Genomic DNA, 19,066 nt, shown 5'->3' on the forward strand with positions numbered 1-19,066 from the left:
TAAATCATTATAATCTTACATTGAACTCTTAATATTATATTCGTCGATCATAAAAACTAGCTTACAATAAGACCACTGAATATTACATATAAACAGAGTGGAAGCCTCTCGGCCAGTGCGAATTCGGATATCTGATATATAAAAATCAATATTTCAAAAGTCGATATAGCTCATATAATGTTAATCTTGCAATGGCAATTGACGATGTTTTTAAACGGTTCTTCACGATATGCATTGTGTTCAAAAAGTGTTTTAATGAATAACCTTGAAAAATATCATGTTGTTCTAGGCGGAAACACTGACGCTGGAGAAGAATTCTATTAACAATATAAACTTTTATATCCATTAATTTGTAATGTTAAAAATATTTTTGTTTATTATTTTATAAATACACTTAACGTACTGAGCCAGTGCTCAAGCTCGAGCTTACACTCTGTTTATCTTGCACTCTGTGGTAAAACTAACCTAACCTTAAAACTACAAGCATTAAGTACACCGTTTAGGGTCAACAAAGAATTTCACGTTTTCCATTACTTATAATCTCATAAGTGTCATCGTCGATGATCTTGTAGATGTCTTGACGGTAGTGCTTCAGGTTGTGTAAGAAACGTATCGAGCTCTCTTCCCTGATTTTCGTGAGCACTGACGGCAGGCTCGCAGTGCTCGCCTCGTCGGCCAGTGACGCGTAGTATTTTTCCTGTAACCAAAAATTGGTTTTTTGTCAAATTCATGTCACAATCATATTTTTTTTCGGACTACTCTAACGCTGTAATTTCAGCATTATATATAAACAAATTAAACTCATTGAAATTAGAACTTAGAAAATTTAAGTATAAATAGTCTTATCATACATTGCACACACACGTATCTATAGACAGTCCTTATAACGTGAAACGCTGTAATTTCAGTGCCATATCTTAAACTGAAATTCAGCTTATAAAGCAAGCCGTTTAGCGACTAAAATATGTGAGATAGAAGTATGACAGACTTTTTATAAATTCTACCTATTTCATTATTTTACATTATATATTATATATATAACCTACAGCATTAAAGCGCTGCAGCGCTAATTCCATCGCTGGACTGAAAAGTTGAGTGGAATTACATAAACCCTAAAAATCTATTTAGCATAATATTTAACTTGCATTTGAGCGCTGCAGCGCTGGAAAGCTGGATGGAATTACGTAAACCCTAAACCTCTATTTAGCATATTATTTAACTTGCATTTGAGCGCTGCAGCGCTGGAAAGTTGGGTGGTATTACGTAAACCCTAATATTCTATTTAGCATATTATTTAACTTGCATTTGAGCGCTGCAGCGCTGGAAAGTTGAGTGGAATTACGTAAACCAAGACTAATTATGAATTATATTTATCATAACATCGGATGTTAACTGTTAAATGAGCGCATTGGAATTACGTACAGTCAGCCACAACACTAACTTAACTTAAGCGTAAGAAACAATACGAAAAATGTTTTTTTTTGTTAACTATACTTAGATATTGTATGAAAAATCACATAGAAATCTGTCTGGACGTATAACATCTATAAATGTCGGCAGGACATGAATATATGTAAACTTTTGTAATGATGGGATTCCATTCCATCGGTTACTTGTAAACAGAATACGATATTTGACGGCCTCAGTAGTCTAGCGGTTTAGCACACCGCCTTACTTCCGATAGTCGCGGGTTCAATTCCTCGAACAGTACAAAAATTTATTCATGAGTATGATTGTTTGTATCGATCTGGTGGTTTTATATATACATTATGCATGTATTTACAAAAAAAAAAATGTATCTATGTATGTATATCAGTTGTATATCACGCATAACCAAGTTTTACTTAGCTTAGGACTAGATGGCGCTGTGTGAAATGATTTGAGATATTATTATTGAATACAAGCTTATTTTGGCAACATATAGTTACTCTATATTTCCTTAAATATGAAATATAACCCGATATCTTTGGCCAATTGACAACAACAACGTTATCTTCACTTAGTTACTCTAATCAGTAACAAACAATCTAAGTGTCTAAATAATAATAGGTATCTACTCTAATATTACTAAGTTCTTATATTTGTAACTAGCTGTATTATTCCGGTATTCCGCGTGGAATTTAACTTTATTTTTCTCAAATAAAAGTAGCCTAAGTAACTCTTTATTACATCAGCTACTGGCCAATAAAAGTCCCATCAAAATAGGTCCAGCCATTTCAGAGATAAGCCGGAATAAACTGACAGACAGACAAAAATTTTAAAAAATGTTATTTTGGTGTATTTATTATTTATATTATATTATAGTATTTATATTCATATGCATGTAGTAAAAAACGGTTATTTCAATATTACAAACAGACACTCCAATTTTATTTACATGTATAGATTATACCTACTTATTCCAATGAAATAATAGATATTCATCTATCTAGGCATAGTTACTTTGTTTGTTACTATTTCACGCAAAAACTACTGAAAGGATTTTGATGAAACTTTACAGTAATATACTCGTAGCTTATACATTAGACATAAACAAACATTAAGTATTATTAATTATTATTAATATTATAAATGTGAAAATAGGGGTGTTTGTTACGCTTTCAGGCAAAAACTACTGAACCGGTCATCATAAAATTTTCTACACATGTTCTTGGAGGTATCAGAATGAATATAGGATACTTATTATTTAAAAAAATCATTTTTTTTTATAAAAAACAAAAAATGAAATATCATCATTTTGCTACTTCAGCGCCATCTAGCAGCCAGTAATGACGTTATGCAAACGAAGCCACGGGTAAAAGCCAGTAGGCTATAAATATGCGGATGAAACCGCGGGCGCAGCTAGTGTACGTAACATTAAGAATGACATAATTTGTTTTGTGAAATAATGTGGACGACTGTACATAAAGGGTACAAGTGCATTCCGATAACCCGATAGTTGATCGCTGTCAGTATATATACATTATACATATATATAGTCGATGGCCAACTTCCAGTTACCGATCGCATTCATCGAGACGCGTTGTGTCGCGGACTATACGAAATCGCCAAGAACAATACGAGTATATTTGTTACTTCTGACTATTTATGGACTCCTGGTAAATGATATAAAATAATTAATGGGTAATTATTAAAATAATTAATGGATTTATGAAATAAATGTTTTTAATTATTGTCGTTTTAATTCTCCCAAGCATTTAATTGTTTAAAAAAATATTTGTGTAAAATATATATAATAAATATACATAAATGGCCCGTGAACAGATTTGTTGTTTATTTGTGTAATTATTAAAAACAATATATGTGTAGTTATATGTATCTAATAATATGTGATATTAGTATTACTGGTTTATTTACTAAATTAATAATTAATTGTTTGTAACTTTTGTCAATTTTAGTATTTTCCTATGTACTTAATTTCGATACAAACTACTGCATTATTAATCAATTTCAGAAAGTTCTAAAATGACTCTTTCAATAACTAAAATTGAAATCCTAGATAAATCAAATTAATCGTGTATCAATCGATTAACGTTTCAATTTGTAATTTTTGAAGTAAACGTAAATAGTATTTTTAAAATTTAAGAATGAGTATAAATGTTATTATAATATTAATGAATTAATAAATAGTGTATATATATCAGAAATAATGTGATGATTTTAGAATTTATTTACATATAATTTATTATATAGGTAGTAATAGATATTAAAAGATTTGGTTTTAATTGTCTTAAATATAGAAAATAATTTTATTGTTCTATAAAATTAACACAAACAATGAGTTACAAGACTTTGATAATGGAATCCTTTAAAGTAAAGAAAGAGATGGCAAGTGAGCAATGTTGGACTGTTGGTAGTATTACCTCTATTTATCAGTAACGAAATCTATTTATGTATATAAATAGATTTCGTTACTGATAAATAGATTTCGTTACTGATTTCACAAGAACTTACTGGAATTGGTAAACAATTATTCTAACGAGATACAGGGCGTGTTCGAGGGGACTCTTTAGGAGAATTTTCTTTTATAAGTTAAGTACAAGGTGCATAAAAAGATGTAAGTAATACCACAGACAACATAATATTACATAGTAAAAGCAACTAAACTACTAAACTGTCTAAACAACGCAGCGGAATTTTATAAAGCCTTTACGGATCCTGCTGGAGTTTCACCGGAGATTTATATGAATAATATAGAAACGGAAAGTATTGAGGTACTTTTGTTTAGGAACTCAAAAGCTAAATTTTGTGAGATTAAATTAGAGCAGACGGCATCTAATATTAATCCAAAATGGACACACAAAGTATATGAAGCTGTGACATCTTTTAAACGGATGAATATAGAACGGTGCGCATATGTACTTGTACTAACGCTATACGCTAGAGGAGCACTAATGGAGTAAGTTACGATGCACATAAAGCAGGGCTAGTGATGAATTCACCAGAAATTTTCTACAATTTTCAGGGAGGTACTCGTGGAGGAAGACCTTACATGGACATTGCTACTAATAACCTTCACGAAATGTATATAGATTGAACTATATGATGACACCTTTTGTAGATTAAGCCCTTTTGTACCTAAAGTACAGACTTTAGGTACAAAAGGGCTTAATCTAAATCTTAAAAAATAAAAGTGTAGACATAGGATAGACCCGTCTGTCAAGCACAGGCTTGACAGACGGGCCTATCCTATGTCTAAATTAGGTGTTCTAGTTTTCTTTATGATGGCAAACACATCTGATTCACGATTGCCACCTACTTGTAAATTATTTTATCAGTGCGCCTGAGATTTCATTCAGAGCAAAAAAGGGTTAGACTACATTGATATGAGCTGGTAGTTTTATTAAGTATCAAATAATAATTTTTACTTCACATGATATTGTTTAATTAATAATAAAAGGACATTATTATAAAATGATAGTTATGATTATACAGGAATATATGAACTAAGTTCTTACAGAATGAATTCTTTTATTTATTAAGCATATATACTTTTATGTTGCTAATTTCTAATTATTATTTTAAATTATTAAATATAATCGTTATATTAATGAGTAATAAGGATTATATTAGCATAAACATTAACTAAAATGACCATTACAATAGATAAACGTACACATTTGATAATAGGGGTCCCAAAATTATGCCCTGCGATACTACTAATTGCAAATGAAGTTATGGTTATCGATGATTCTGTACACATCGTTTCTGTAATGCGTCAAGTTATGGATGAATTTATCACTACTGTCGTTGTGGATCTTGGTGAAGACAGGTGGAAGAGCTGTAGCTTTACTCTCTTCTGATAGAGACACGTAGTAGCTAGCCTGGAGTTGTAATTAGCGACTTACATTAAAGAGTTATATTTACACAAACACTGTGATAGTTATTTATACATCTCGAATCTATCGATTTCTACCATTTAAAGAATCAGAAAATCACAGTCTAGCAGTAAAACAGACACTGCGTATTCACTCATACGTATAATAGTTTCTCAAAATTCTTATTCAAAATATGTTGTAAATACATCATGTTACACTGCATATTTAATAATTTTAATAGGCAATTTCAGTGCCTTATTCGAAACTAGTTTTTGAAATAAAAACTTAAAAACAGAATGCAACTTTTCCCAAAATAAATATTGCTTTTAAAATAGGACATATGTATACGAAATATCAGCTTTTATATATAAATATGTTAATAGCTTTGATGCAAGAAATATTCCGTTAACACGATAATTCTGCACGTGAAATGTATCAAAAATGATATTAGAATGAAAACCATGAAATTGGGGCCTGGGATCGCTGAGCACTTACGCATGGCCAAAAATGTAGAAAGACGATCTAGCTAAATTGGGACGAGCACAATTGAATTTCTAAATAATGGAACCCCAAAATTTTTGTAAATTCTTCATGGGGTGATGTTAGTAATAAAGTAATTTATTTTAGAAACAGATTTGACCATCGATTGATAATAAATCATTGTTTTAAGTAATTACTTGGAAATGTAGTCTTTATTTTTGATTTGTTTTCCTTTAAATGAATTTTCAGCAAAACAAGAAAGTTCATTGAGACATTAAGGATGAGAATCAAGGACTCTTAGGACATGTCAATTCTACCGTTAGTTAGTAGTGTCAAAAAGAACGGACAAGAAACTAAACTTTAATTCTTTTCCAATAAACTTACATGATTGTAAAAACAGATTCATTTTTAAATTCAATTATCGAGAATACTGTGACCAGCATATGCTATCGAATTTTTGTCAAAAGAATATAATATAATCATTGGACCCAAACAAACCAGTCCCAAAGCAGCAGTTCACGAGTATGACGGATGAGCCAGCCATCATTGCACTCAACAATATAGAAGAAGCAGTGACTAATAATTATCATCAGAAATTAATGTAATAAATTGATAATATTATGTATTTATATTATAAGATTGCCTTGCAAATAGTTATTGGTTTATTAAACTTGTTGATATAATTAATATCCGTGTAAACATGTTTTATGACGTAAAAGGTTCAAGGTTCTACAGTTACTGATCTGTAGTAATATTTATGACATTATAATATATCGATTGATTTATTTACTTTGTTCTTTTATCAGGAAAGTGAAGGCTTCTATTATAAAGCAAAGCGTTCAATATGACAACTGATGAGACAGACGTATCTATGTAGAGGACTTTGTGCAAGTTTTATTAATGCTAAAGTAGTAAATGGTATCCGGTTTTCTCTGGAATCTGGCGTGAATGGATAAAATATTGAAACCTTCAAGAAATATGTAATCGCTTATGCATCTGTATATATCTATATATGTCTGTATATAGACCATTTATGGCGAAATGGTCCGTGAACAGCTCTTTTCGTGGTTGTTTAAACCGATACGAGAGCGGCATGGCCTACCACAGGCTACCAGGAAATTATAACAATAGTCTGCACTGAGCCGCCTAGATGGCGCTTCGGTCTCTTGTCAGCAAGCCTTTGAAGCCAGGCTTCATAGCCAAACCCTTCGACCCTTCATTACTAATTGTAGTATTGTTGTGTGTTAAAGTTTTCTTACCTGATCTGGCCCCATCATGTGCGCTTGCCGTTTGGTGTATCCCCTGGCGGCCCTGTTTTTCTTCTCTTCCTCCCAGTGTTCCACCATCTGCTCCCTCGTTGGTAGACTGAAGGTGCCGTTCATTGAACGTACGTAGTATCGTACCTGATTCAAGATATAACTTTATAATCTTTATCCATATGACTGTCTCGGTGGTCTAGCAGTTTAGCCTTTCTCACTGCCTTACTTCCGATGGACGAGGGTTCGATTCCTTGCACGGTACAAACATTTATATCCATGAGCAAGATTGTTTGTGTCAGTCTGGGTGCTGTCTATGTACATATTTCTATCATGTATGAGTTGTCCTGAGATATTATTATTATATATATATTTGTACAAACATATACCCAGTATACACACATATTTTCCTGCTCTATTTTTTTTATATATTACTAGCTGTCACCCAAGTGCGAGTGGAATTAAACTTTTTTATTAAAATAAATAACAATAAAAAAGTAGCCTCCTCATAACATTAGCTGTCTGTGAAATTCCCATCAAAATCAGACCAGCCATTTAATAGATTAACAAGAACGAACAGACAGACATAAACTTCTACATGGGATTGATAAGGTAGTACAATCTTCACTCATGAAGTAAAGCTTGGTGTGAATGGAGTTATAAATATGAAATTGACTAGCTGTACCCGCGACTTCGTCCGCGTGGATTTTAACTTTATTTTTCTAAAATAAAAGTAGCCTAATTTACTCCTTATTACATCAGCTAACTTCCAAAAAAAGTCCCGTCAAAATTGGTCCAGCCATTTCAGAGATTAGCCGGAACAAACGGACACAAAAATTGTAAAAAATATTATTTTGGTGTATGTACCGTAATTATTCATTGCATGTAGTAAAATACGGTTATTTCAATATTACAATTAGACACTCCAATTTTATTTAAGTGTATAGATTATGATTTCTAACACAGTTAAGTAAAACTACATTGATTTGAAACGAATGCTTTTTGGTAATTCATAAATTCAGATACACACTTATCAACTCATTATTTGATAACCTAAAATATGACATAACACTTTGACTTCATGATCTTCTACCAAGATAGAGACACGTGTATGATTTTCCTTAAACATTTGGAATCCCAATATAAAATAGATAACTGCTCACTTGTTTTTTTAAGATAATTTGTAGTATAAGGAATGGTAAGTCTTATTAATATATATTTTTTTTATACTACTATGGTGGCAATCTAGCATACGGCCCATCTGATGGTAAATGGTTACCGTAGCCTATGGACGCCTGAAGCACCCCTGGTGCCTGGTGTTGTGTTATGGATACTGGATAACTGATATATTTTATTTTTGTAAATACACACGTAATATACATAAAAAACATATAGATCGATACAAACAATCATCTATACATATAAATAAAATTGAAGTGTCTGTTTGTAATATTGAAATAACCGTTTTTTACTACATGCATATGAATATAAATACGGTACATACACCAAAAAACCATTTTTTATAATTTTTGTCTGTCTGTCTGTCGGTCTGTTTGTTCCGGCTAATCTCTGAAATGCTACTATGCTGCTACTAGGCTACGGTAGTCTATGAACGCCTGAAACACCATATTATAAACGCGAAAGTTTGTGAGTATGGATGAATGTTTGTTACTCTTTCACGCAAAAATGACTGAATGGATTTTGATGAAAGTTTACAATAATATAGCTTATATATCAGAATAACATATGGGCTATAAATCTCACGCAAATGAAAACGCGGGCACAGCTAGTTATATACATAACTCCTGTGCAGCGGTTCATCCACTTTCATCAGAAGTGTTTAGCTTTACCGCCACTCCAATCGATACCTCGTCAATGCAAAATGGATCGAAATTATGACGGTTAGAGCCGAGATTCGAACTCTAAGAACACTACGTCAACAATACTACCTACCCTCAAAAATTATTATTTAAAATATTACAGAATTATCAGAGCTGTAATTGTGTCATAATAAATACCTGTAAATCAAACATGGAGAAAGCGCAGACGTAGTAAGGAACGCCGATGAAGCACATGCTGGGATGGTTGATGTTGACCAGGTGTTTGTACAGCGGTTCAACGCAGTTGTCCTCTACAACGATGCCGCATGACTCGTGGAGGAACGGGAAATTGTATAAGTAGCCTGGTGACAAATAACCACATTATCATAATTTTAAATACGTGAAGCAAAAATTTTGTACACCTTTATACGAAAACTAACTTTTGCCCGCGGCTTCGCTCGCGTTAATTTATCCCCTTAGGGGTGGAATTTATCAAAATCCTTTCTTAGGGGATGCCTACGTCATAGTAGCTTTATGCATGCAAAGTTTCAGCCCGATCGGTTAAAAATTGACAAAGTGTCATACAAAACTGTCATCCCCTATTTTATCCCTTTGGGGGTAGAATTAATCAAAATCCTTTCTTAGCGGATGCCTGCGTCATAACATCTACCTGCATGCCAAATTTTAGCCTGATCCGTCCAGTGGTTTGGGCTGTGCGTTGATAGATCACTACGTCAGTCACCTTTGAGTTATATATACATATTTAGATTACGCAAAAGGTGAAGTATGAAATTTTGCACACAAGAGGAGTGCAGAATGCGAATATTAAAAATACATTAAATCAGTAAAAAAAACATAACACAGACGACCATGTATTTACGCATACAATGGCATACATACTCTTTTGTTTATTGTTAAAGTTTATAGTCAAATTGAGAATAGATTAATATTGTTTGTTTCTGAAACCGCATTGTCTGAGATCACTTAGATTCCAGCGGGATGATCACTGTCGATGCTGTTGTGTATTGTATAATTTACATTCTTTTTACATACATAATATTAATAGCCTAAGCATAAAATTCAATTTTTTTTTCTATTTTATTATTTCATTGAATTAGTGCTAATCGGTAGTTTGTATTCACACACTTAAACTTAAATTTTAAAGTAAGAATAAAATTATTTAAAAGAGTAACACACAAGTTTCTTTCTCGTTCATCACAATGAGACAGCTTTCCGAATGAGCGGTAGATTAAAAAAAATGTGATGACTATTCAAAAGTGCTTCAATGTAAGTTTATTTGAATAAATGATTTTCTATTCTATTCTAAAGAAATCTTAAATCAGCATCTCAAACGTTTTTCAGTATTTTACAGAATAGTAACTTACCAGTACAAAGGAAGACTACGTCAATCTCCTCAACAGTTCCATCTTGGAAGAATGCTTTGCGTCCTTCCAGTTTTATTACATCAGGCTTCTGGACTAGATTGTCTGGGAAGACGGTACGGGGCTGTTCTTTGAGGTGATGACTGAGGATGATCCGTGGGGATACGCTGGTGACCTCCAGAGCGATATCCATGCCGGAAGGTCCAGCGCCGATCACTAGTACCTTCTTGCCGGTGAATATTTCTGGTACTCGGTAATCGTGGCTGTGCATGACGTCACCTGGAAGAAATTTTAATTGGCTTTTAATTTGTAAAGACATAAAAGTTGTGTTATCAAGGTGTCATACAAGGCATTGCCTAATGTGGTCAAAAATTTTGCCATTTTGCGATTACCAGGGTTATATAAGACTAGGGAAAATTTGATTTGGCTTTAAACAAGAATCACCTTGCTGGACAGTAAGTACGTGTCGTTAAGACATTTTTTGACGATTTCTTGTACTTTTATATTGCCCTGATAGTTAGCGTATAGCGTACTTCATAATTTACATACCTTCGAATTTCTTGAGCCCTGGTATACTAGGAATGAATGGAGTATTGTAGTGTCCATTACAGATGACCACGTAATCATATTCCTTGGTCGTCGATTCTAATGTGATCATATTCTTGTAGGTTACTTCCCAGAGTTCACCTTTTGGACCCATTTTCGGCATCACTTGTTGAACATGGTGTTTGAACTGGAAAATAATTTTAAAGTTTTTATAAATCTATGCCTTCAAGGTACATTGCGTGCACTTGGCAGATTGGTATTAAATGAAAATACGATTTATTTCTTTTTTCTTTTTCATATCAACAATATTTATGAGAAATTGGTTAACCAGTTTTAAATGTAGCCTATATTCTCCGTTCCAAAAGGGTATATGTCAAATTTCATGATAATTACTTATGTCTTCACAGAGCGTGACAAACATTACTTGCGTCTTTCACTTTCCCATATATAAACACCTATAGACTTTTATAAATATAAACTAAACGCTTTGATATAGATTTGTGATAACAAAAATATAAGGTTAATAAAAATAAACTCAGTTTTGCTTTTATACTACAGACCCGCCCTGGGTTCGCACGAATGCATTACAATTTTTAAATTCTCTGCTTTTCTGGACTACAACATGCATGTAACAACCTTTGTCTTGAATCACTCTATCTATTGCTGAGAACCTCATTAAAATCCGTTGTATAGTTTAAAAGATATAAGCGAACAGAAAGCATCGGCGAATTTGTTTTCTATTATGTATATAATCTGTGGTAAAGGTACGATTATACGAATGATTCTTCACTAAATAATCCTATAAGCACGGCGCGCGGCGGTGAGTGTCCGACCTCGGAATTCAGACAATTCAGTTCTGCAGCTCAGACACGGAAGTGACCAAGGTTAATAGATCTTATACTCGAGTAATTTTCCTAGTTAATATATTCATTGGTGATATAATTTATTCAATTTATGGTGCATATGCTCACCTTATGTTTGTTGTTATTGCATGCTAATAATAATATATTGAATGTAGATAAAATAATATAATAAAAATAATAATATAATATAATAAATAACAAATAGGATATGTAAAAAGATCAATAACATGATATGTTTATAAATAGTTAGTAAGTGCATGTAATATTCTTGTCATTTTAGGAAATAAAAGACTTTTTTTTTTTATTTTTTTAGGAAATAAAAGGTTTTTTATTTTTTTTTTATTTTTTATGCTCACCTTGATGTGTGGCGTCACTCCATGCTTGTCGGCGTAAAGTTGCAGGAATGCGAGCATGTCTTTAGCGGGGAGGTACGACTTTTCGCTCTCCGGAACGGGGAAATCTGGAAAACCCATGATCTCCTTTGGAAGGTTGGTTCTGGAAATTAAATAATGAATTTGGTGATAATCAGGATTTAATAAATTTTACTCTAGGTTTAGGCCTATATATATATACGATTCTACTACTGGGACAATAAAAAAATTGTACTACTAATAATCATATATTTCATCGATCTGGGTGTTCTTTCTAATTAGACATTATCTATGAATTTTCCAAAATATATATCCATACATCATTTGTCTAGCTCTAGGTACTTAACTTAGGACTAGACGGCGCTGTGTGAATTATACAGGTTATTATTATTATTACTATTATAAATTTTGCAAATTAAGTACTACTTTAAATATGACTGAAGGATTATAAGTACGACTTAAATACTTAAGTAAATCATAAAATTCTTAACCACAAAGTTCGCTATCAACTATTACTTATAAGTCCTAGTTGTTTCCCACTGTTGGGCAAACGACCTTCACCTACATAACAAGATGCTATTAGTATCTATTTCTCAATGTCATCTGAATCAATTAAGACAAAAGTGAAGAAATCATCCGCTTACTAAACATACAGTTTATATAATGAAGTGTATACTATATCACGCGGTAAATACGTTACTACTATTACATACATATAATAACGAACATATGAATATAATATATAGTATAACTAGCTGTCCCGGCAAACGTTGTTTTGCCATATAAATTAATAACGCTATAAAAAAATAGGGGTTGATGATAGAAGGGTGAAAATTTAGGTTTGTATGTTGTATCATAAAAAAATAGAAACTAAAAATTTGTCTAAAAAATAAAAAAAAAATTTAGGGTGGACCCCTAACATTTAGGGGGATGAAAAATAGATGTTGGCCTACTCAATACGCTCACAAAATTTCAAGAGAATCGGTCAAGCCGTTTCGGAGGAGTATGGGAACGAACACTATGACACGAGAATTTTATATATAAGATATCTCGGTAAGTCATATGAATTTAACGTATTTGAGACAAAGAAAAGGCACTACTATGTAGGTAGTGACAGAGCAGATAATACAATGTTTTTTTTAATAATGAATTGCTATCACTTGTTGCAATATAATTATTCATTAAGAAAATACCTAATAATCCAATTTCGGCAAATGTTAGTAGGTATCAAATATTATCTAGAGTTCATAAGGTGCCTATTCAGATTCTTGACTGACCTTTTGTTGTTTGTCATGCTTCTCTGTTGTTGATTACAATAATCGTATGACAAGTCGGTAATAAATTACTCATAATATCGTTATAGAGTTTACATCGATTACCTTGAACCATGTGATCGATTAATCGGTCAATTTCATTGAACGTCTGTACTACAGGGCACTAGCCCAGCCCTATCGATTCGATTTAGCTTAGCGAGTTACATTTTCAATTGTTGTTTTTTATAAACGTGCACCAAAATTGTTTTGTATCTCTTATCGCGTTACCAGGGCATCATACATAATAAGTGGGTACAAAACAAGCGTTTCTAGAACGTATGTAATAGTAGACGTTTTCCTAACGACTGATGTTGCTCTGATAGCCTTCGACCCTTGTATCAATACGACGTGTAGTACGGAGTAACAGTAGTAAGTAACTTAGCCAATAGTTTTTACTAAAAATGGGTTCGGCGTGTGGCGAGTGTGACTATGATGATATGAATGATACAGAACAACATTTAATAACATCATAAAGATAGTAGTGATGCTACAAAAATGTAGAAGGATTCACGACTTAGTTTGAATTATAATTAAACAATTAGAAGCTTATTTCTAAGGTCAGTTATAGGCGTTAAGAGGCGATGAAATATATCATTTATAGATACCATACAAACCAAACAAAATAAGAACAAATATACAAATTTGTAATGTAGGAAATAGTCTTTTTATAATAGGGTAGTTGATTTTTGTCTGATAATAAATATATCAAAGTAAAAAAAAACTGGAAACTTCATGTTCTGAATAAGATGCCAAAATTTCATTGAAATTGCATGAATGGTTTAGGACATATAAAGGACAAATATACAGATCTTTTTTTAAGATTTTATAGTCGTTAGGAGGATAGATACGACGTTTTCCTCTAATTAGTAGAATATGTAACTGGGAAAATATGGTTTTCCTTTAAAGTCTAACAATTATTGATCGTAATTATATAGGACTTGACGATTATTGATCGGAGATAATAATTATACAGATGAATCTTAAATTATCTATATTTACATACACAGATAATAAGACAACATCATACGATATCAGTATAATCAGAAAATGCCGATTTGTATTTTTTAAAGTTGTTCAAATGGTGCACCCACTAGCATTACCGGAATTGATAGAATGATGACGAGATAGGTCAGTTAGCCCATCGACCAATTCATTCGGAATTAACTAATAACTTCTATAGAGGATCTTGGAAGACGCCTTGATATGGTACATTGTTTCTCCATTACTACCAATCCGTTATAAGAAGATTATATCATACTAATCTTACCTGAGGCTTTTGTACATGCTGGTATGTATAGGTAGACCGAAGTCATCGTAGCCAACATTTTCTGTGTACACCCAAGTGCCTCCGAGCTGGCCAGCCTGCTCCAGGACGTCCACTTGGGAGACGCAAGACTCCACGAGGATGTGACGGGCGGCGCAGAGACCAGCAGCGCCCGCTCCGATTATGCACACACGAGCCATTGCTAGAATTAAAATCAGAATTATAATTATTAAACGTACAGGTGTCATTGATAAAAGCAAATTTAGAATTTAAATTATGAAATGCACAGATGTCATTGTTAAAATCAAATTTAGAAGAATTTGAATTGTCATTGAAATTATTAAACGTACAGGTGTCATTGTTAAAATCAAATTTAGAATTTAAATTATGAAATGCACAGGTGTCATTGTTAAAATCAAATTTAGAATCAGAATTCTTAAACGCACAGGTGTCATTGTTAAAATCAAATTTAGAATCAGAATTCTTAAACGCACAGGTGTCAATAAATGAAACAGATTCATTGTTAAAATCAAATTTAGGCATCTAAAAATTTGAATATTATGAATATTAGAATCATTATGAGAATCTTGGTAAAATCAAAATTAGAACTAAGTTTATTAAACGCACACAAAGTCAATTGTAAAAAATGACTAGATTCTTAATTATTAATCATACAGATGCCTGAATAAAAGAAAAACAACTGAAAGACAATTGAATGTTGCATATTTTTTAAAACAAGAATCTCATATATATACTTTGAAAAAAGCTTCACTCGAAGACATCACACCATGAAGGTTTTATATCAATTCAAAGTATCTAATACTATAAAACAATTTCATACTTCAACCCCTATTATTGTAAACTTATAATGTAAGTTCAACCCGGGTGAAGTAAGTGTGCGACCAGTAACTTGTAATATAAAAATGTTAGGTAAGTACAAGATAACGGTTTATTAAACTTAGTAACTATTATCAGACAAGAAGGCATGTTTGTCAGAACGTATGTACCTATGTAACTGGGTAACAATAACTTAATTGAGAGGTCAGTTGATGAATCCAAAGTGCTTGGATTCTGTCTAATATTATATATTTTTTATAATAACAATCCACGTAAATCAATTATGTTATAATAATGTTAGACATAGACACCTATATAAATACCTGTGCATTGTATATAAACTGGCTTTTAAAAAAAAAGTAATTCAATTGAGTTTCTTGCCAGTTCTTCTCAATTGGATCTATATACCGAACTGGACGGTAGAGAAAAAAATTATAATGTAAAAACTTGACGTTCATATGCGGCTAAAATGTCCTACATGAATAAATGATTTTTGAATTTGAATTTTAACATTTATAACAATGATTCATAAGATGCCATCCAGTCCCAATATAAGAGCTTCTGTTATGGGTACTAGAAGAAATACTTGAAAATATCTTCTTTTGGAGATCTTTGGAGGAGGCCTATGTCCAGCAGTGGACGTCTTCCGGGCTGCGATGATGATGATGATGATGATTTTCTTTTGTAAATACATATTATATGTAATTATAGTAATATATATATAAATACACCGACCAATACAAATGTATGTTTGCTCAATGTTTGCACCGTGCAAAGAATAGAACCCGCGACTATCGGAAGAGTGTAAGCCTCTAAACCTCTAGGCCACCGTACTAATATATGATATGTATATTTATTTATTTATGTTGCATTGCACAATTATCAAATAGCAAATTTACACATCTAATATGCACCTTGTTAGGTATAGCAACGTGGAAGATAATATGTATGTATTTATATAAAAAATGTATATATGTATTTGTATCAGTTGTCTAGTACCCATAACACAAGCTCTGCTTAGCTTGTATTGGGGCTAGGTGATGCTGTGTGAATTGTCTTGAGATATTATTATCTTTACATATGTAGTATAAAATAAAGTCGTCTCTGCTGTTTGTTCATTTAGATCTTTTAAACTACGCAACGGATTTTAATGCAGTTTTTAGTAATAGGTATGTAAAGTGATTCAAGAGGAAGGTCTATATATACTAATATTATAAAGCTGAAGAGTTTGTTTGTTTGTATGCGCTTATCTCAGGAACTACTGGTTCGAATTGAAAAATTATTTTTGTGCTGGATAGGCCATTTATCGAGGAAGACTTTAAGCTATATAACATTACGCTGCGACCAATAGAAGTGAAGCATCAGTGAAAATTGTTGCAAAAACGGGGAAAATTCATATTTGAGGGCTTCCGTTCCGTGCTGTGCGTAAAAGGTTCCAGTTACCCCACCCAAACGAAGTCGCAGGCTACAGCTAGTGTATAATAAAGGTACACCCGTGTGAAGCTGGTTGTTAATATAAAACGATCGAAAGTCTAAACACATTTGTGACTGATCGAGATTCAGAAATCGATTAAGTGGCGATTAATATTTCATCACGTAGATACTAGAGACTCGCTGTCTGCTTGGAAAGTGGTATCACACGCACTGTTACCACCACTCCAAGGTTACATCCATTAGTCAGTTGATTGCTAGCGCAAATGTTATATTAGTGACTGATATAACAACATTTTCAACAGATTAATAAGGATTTTTTTTCAACAGAATAATTGGCGTCAATTAGGTATTTGTCGTTCTTAAAACCGCTTAATTATTTTTTGTAGTAGCAAGTTCAACTTGTAGATTAATACATATTGTTTTAATTAAACTTATTTAGAGAGATATTTTTAAATACCATTCTTAGTATTTTAAATTAATAAAACTTAAATACGACTGATAATGATGCTCTATTAAGTTTTTTGGGGGCAGGGCTATATACCATGTCAGTTTGACCTCCACGCTGTCCTCCCTGGAAACCATTATGGTAAATTGCCATTTGCCAAGAACTAACTGACTTGACTTCATGCTCATCTTATCATTCTCCACAGATGCCCCGCCATCATTTCATTATCATCAATGAATAAAAAAATTATAAAAACCCGCTTTAAAATCCGTTGCGTAGTTTTCAAGATTTAAGCACACATAGCGACGGACAGACAGCGACAGCGACTTTGTTTTGAAGGTTCAATATTAATTGTTGGCGAGTCTCTAAATACAATATTTCATATTTATTATAAACACCTCAGAATAATCACTCCTAATCTTATATAAATTTGTAAAGTTAAAAACCTCAAGACTTTTAAAGTTCAAGGTAAGAATTCAGAATTCAAAGCATGACTGAATACACACAGCCAACATAAGGATCATTTCACATTTTTAAATACATTTAGTTGCTGTTAGTTTGTAAACAATGAAATTAATTAAAATAAGAATTGCGAATTTTTTCCTCGGACTTTTATGTATGGACCGAAATAGATTGTTGCGCAGTTTTCTGCAGCGCTACAGATTTTCTTAGATTTAGGGAAAACCGTGCGAAAAACGGAAAACTGAAACGTTCTCTTGTTATTTTTCACGTAAACTTATGTATGATTACAATCTCATATTCGACATTATAGTGTGTAATATAACTTTAAACCAAAAGTATAGTCATTTTAATAATAAATATTTACTTCTTTATAAATTTAAAGAAATTTATAATTTCATTTTGCTTTTGTTTTTATATTGTTACACTGTCGAAAAGCACTGAATAAATATGTTTTCTTATTTTATTTATTTATCAGAAAGTCAACAAGCTTATAAACCAACGCCATAAATTTTATAAAAAAAACGTTTTTATATATTTTCATTACGTTTGATGTAAATTAAGATCAAAGTTATCATGAAGAGGTTGGATGTACAAATTGTACAATTCAAAATCAAATAATAATGAGAGCTGATTGAAATTGCCTTCGCTCATTCATTGATAAAGTTACTCGCGATAATTGACAATGGCGGTATCCGCAAAAAGAATCGTCCGTGTTTTTAAAAGTGAAATGGTTATTATAAAATTAATTGTATTTGAGTTAATTATAGACACATAATGAATGTTTCTTCATTTCTGATGTAAAAAAAACCATTTTTCCGGATTCTCATTTTAATTCGACGGGGCATATGTGAACAGGCATGGTTGTAATTAAAAATCAATGTTAATGTAATTTTTTTTCAGACTTAATGAATTTTAATTTAAGAAATAATCATTTATCAGGACATGTGTAGGACATTTTAATCGCTTAAAATGTCAAATAGTTTTTCCTCCATCCAGTTCAGTATACAGATTCAATTGAGAATTGACATGAAGCTCAACTGAATTTCTTTTTTTTTTTTAGCAACTATCTACATGAAGGAGCGAATTTTTTGAAAATGTAAAAGTAATTATTTAGACATACCTTATTTATTGATTTCCGGGAGAAATGAAACTTAAAAAATAATGTCACAGCACAACCACAGGTCACAAATATTTTTATAATGTTATTTTAATAGTAAATAGATAAGGGAGTTATTGACGAGTTGACGAGACGAGGATTTGACGTGAAATGCCGGG

General features: G+C 32.2%; 1 protein-coding gene across 2 annotated transcripts; it reads right to left on the minus strand.

Moving 5' to 3' along the window:
- Window positions 1–323: 323 nt before the first annotated feature.
- Window positions 324–19,066, minus strand: LOC131846312 (senecionine N-oxygenase). 2 transcript variants are annotated; one of them, XM_059195585.1, is made up of 8 exons: window positions 18,912–19,066; window positions 14,617–14,815; window positions 12,022–12,160; window positions 10,806–10,989; window positions 10,260–10,535; window positions 9,073–9,236; window positions 7,058–7,201; window positions 324–697 (listed from the first exon to the last, which is right to left on the minus strand). In XM_059195585.1, exons 2-8 carry the CDS (start codon window positions 14,811–14,813, stop codon window positions 506–508), a joined length of 1,296 nt encoding a protein of 431 aa, XP_059051568.1. In that variant the 5' UTR covers window positions 14,814–14,815; window positions 18,912–19,066; the 3' UTR covers window positions 324–505. The 2 variants fall into 2 exon arrangements, with proteins under 2 accessions (XP_059051568.1, XP_059051569.1); XM_059195586.1 differs by lacking the exon at window positions 324–697 and adding an exon at window positions 4,790–5,324.

This window comes from Achroia grisella, unplaced genomic scaffold, assembly GCF_030625045.1.
Source record: "Achroia grisella isolate CSIRO2021 unplaced genomic scaffold, CSIRO_AGI_Agris_v1 utg509, whole genome shotgun sequence".
NCBI lineage: Eukaryota > Metazoa > Arthropoda > Insecta > Lepidoptera > Pyralidae > Achroia > Achroia grisella.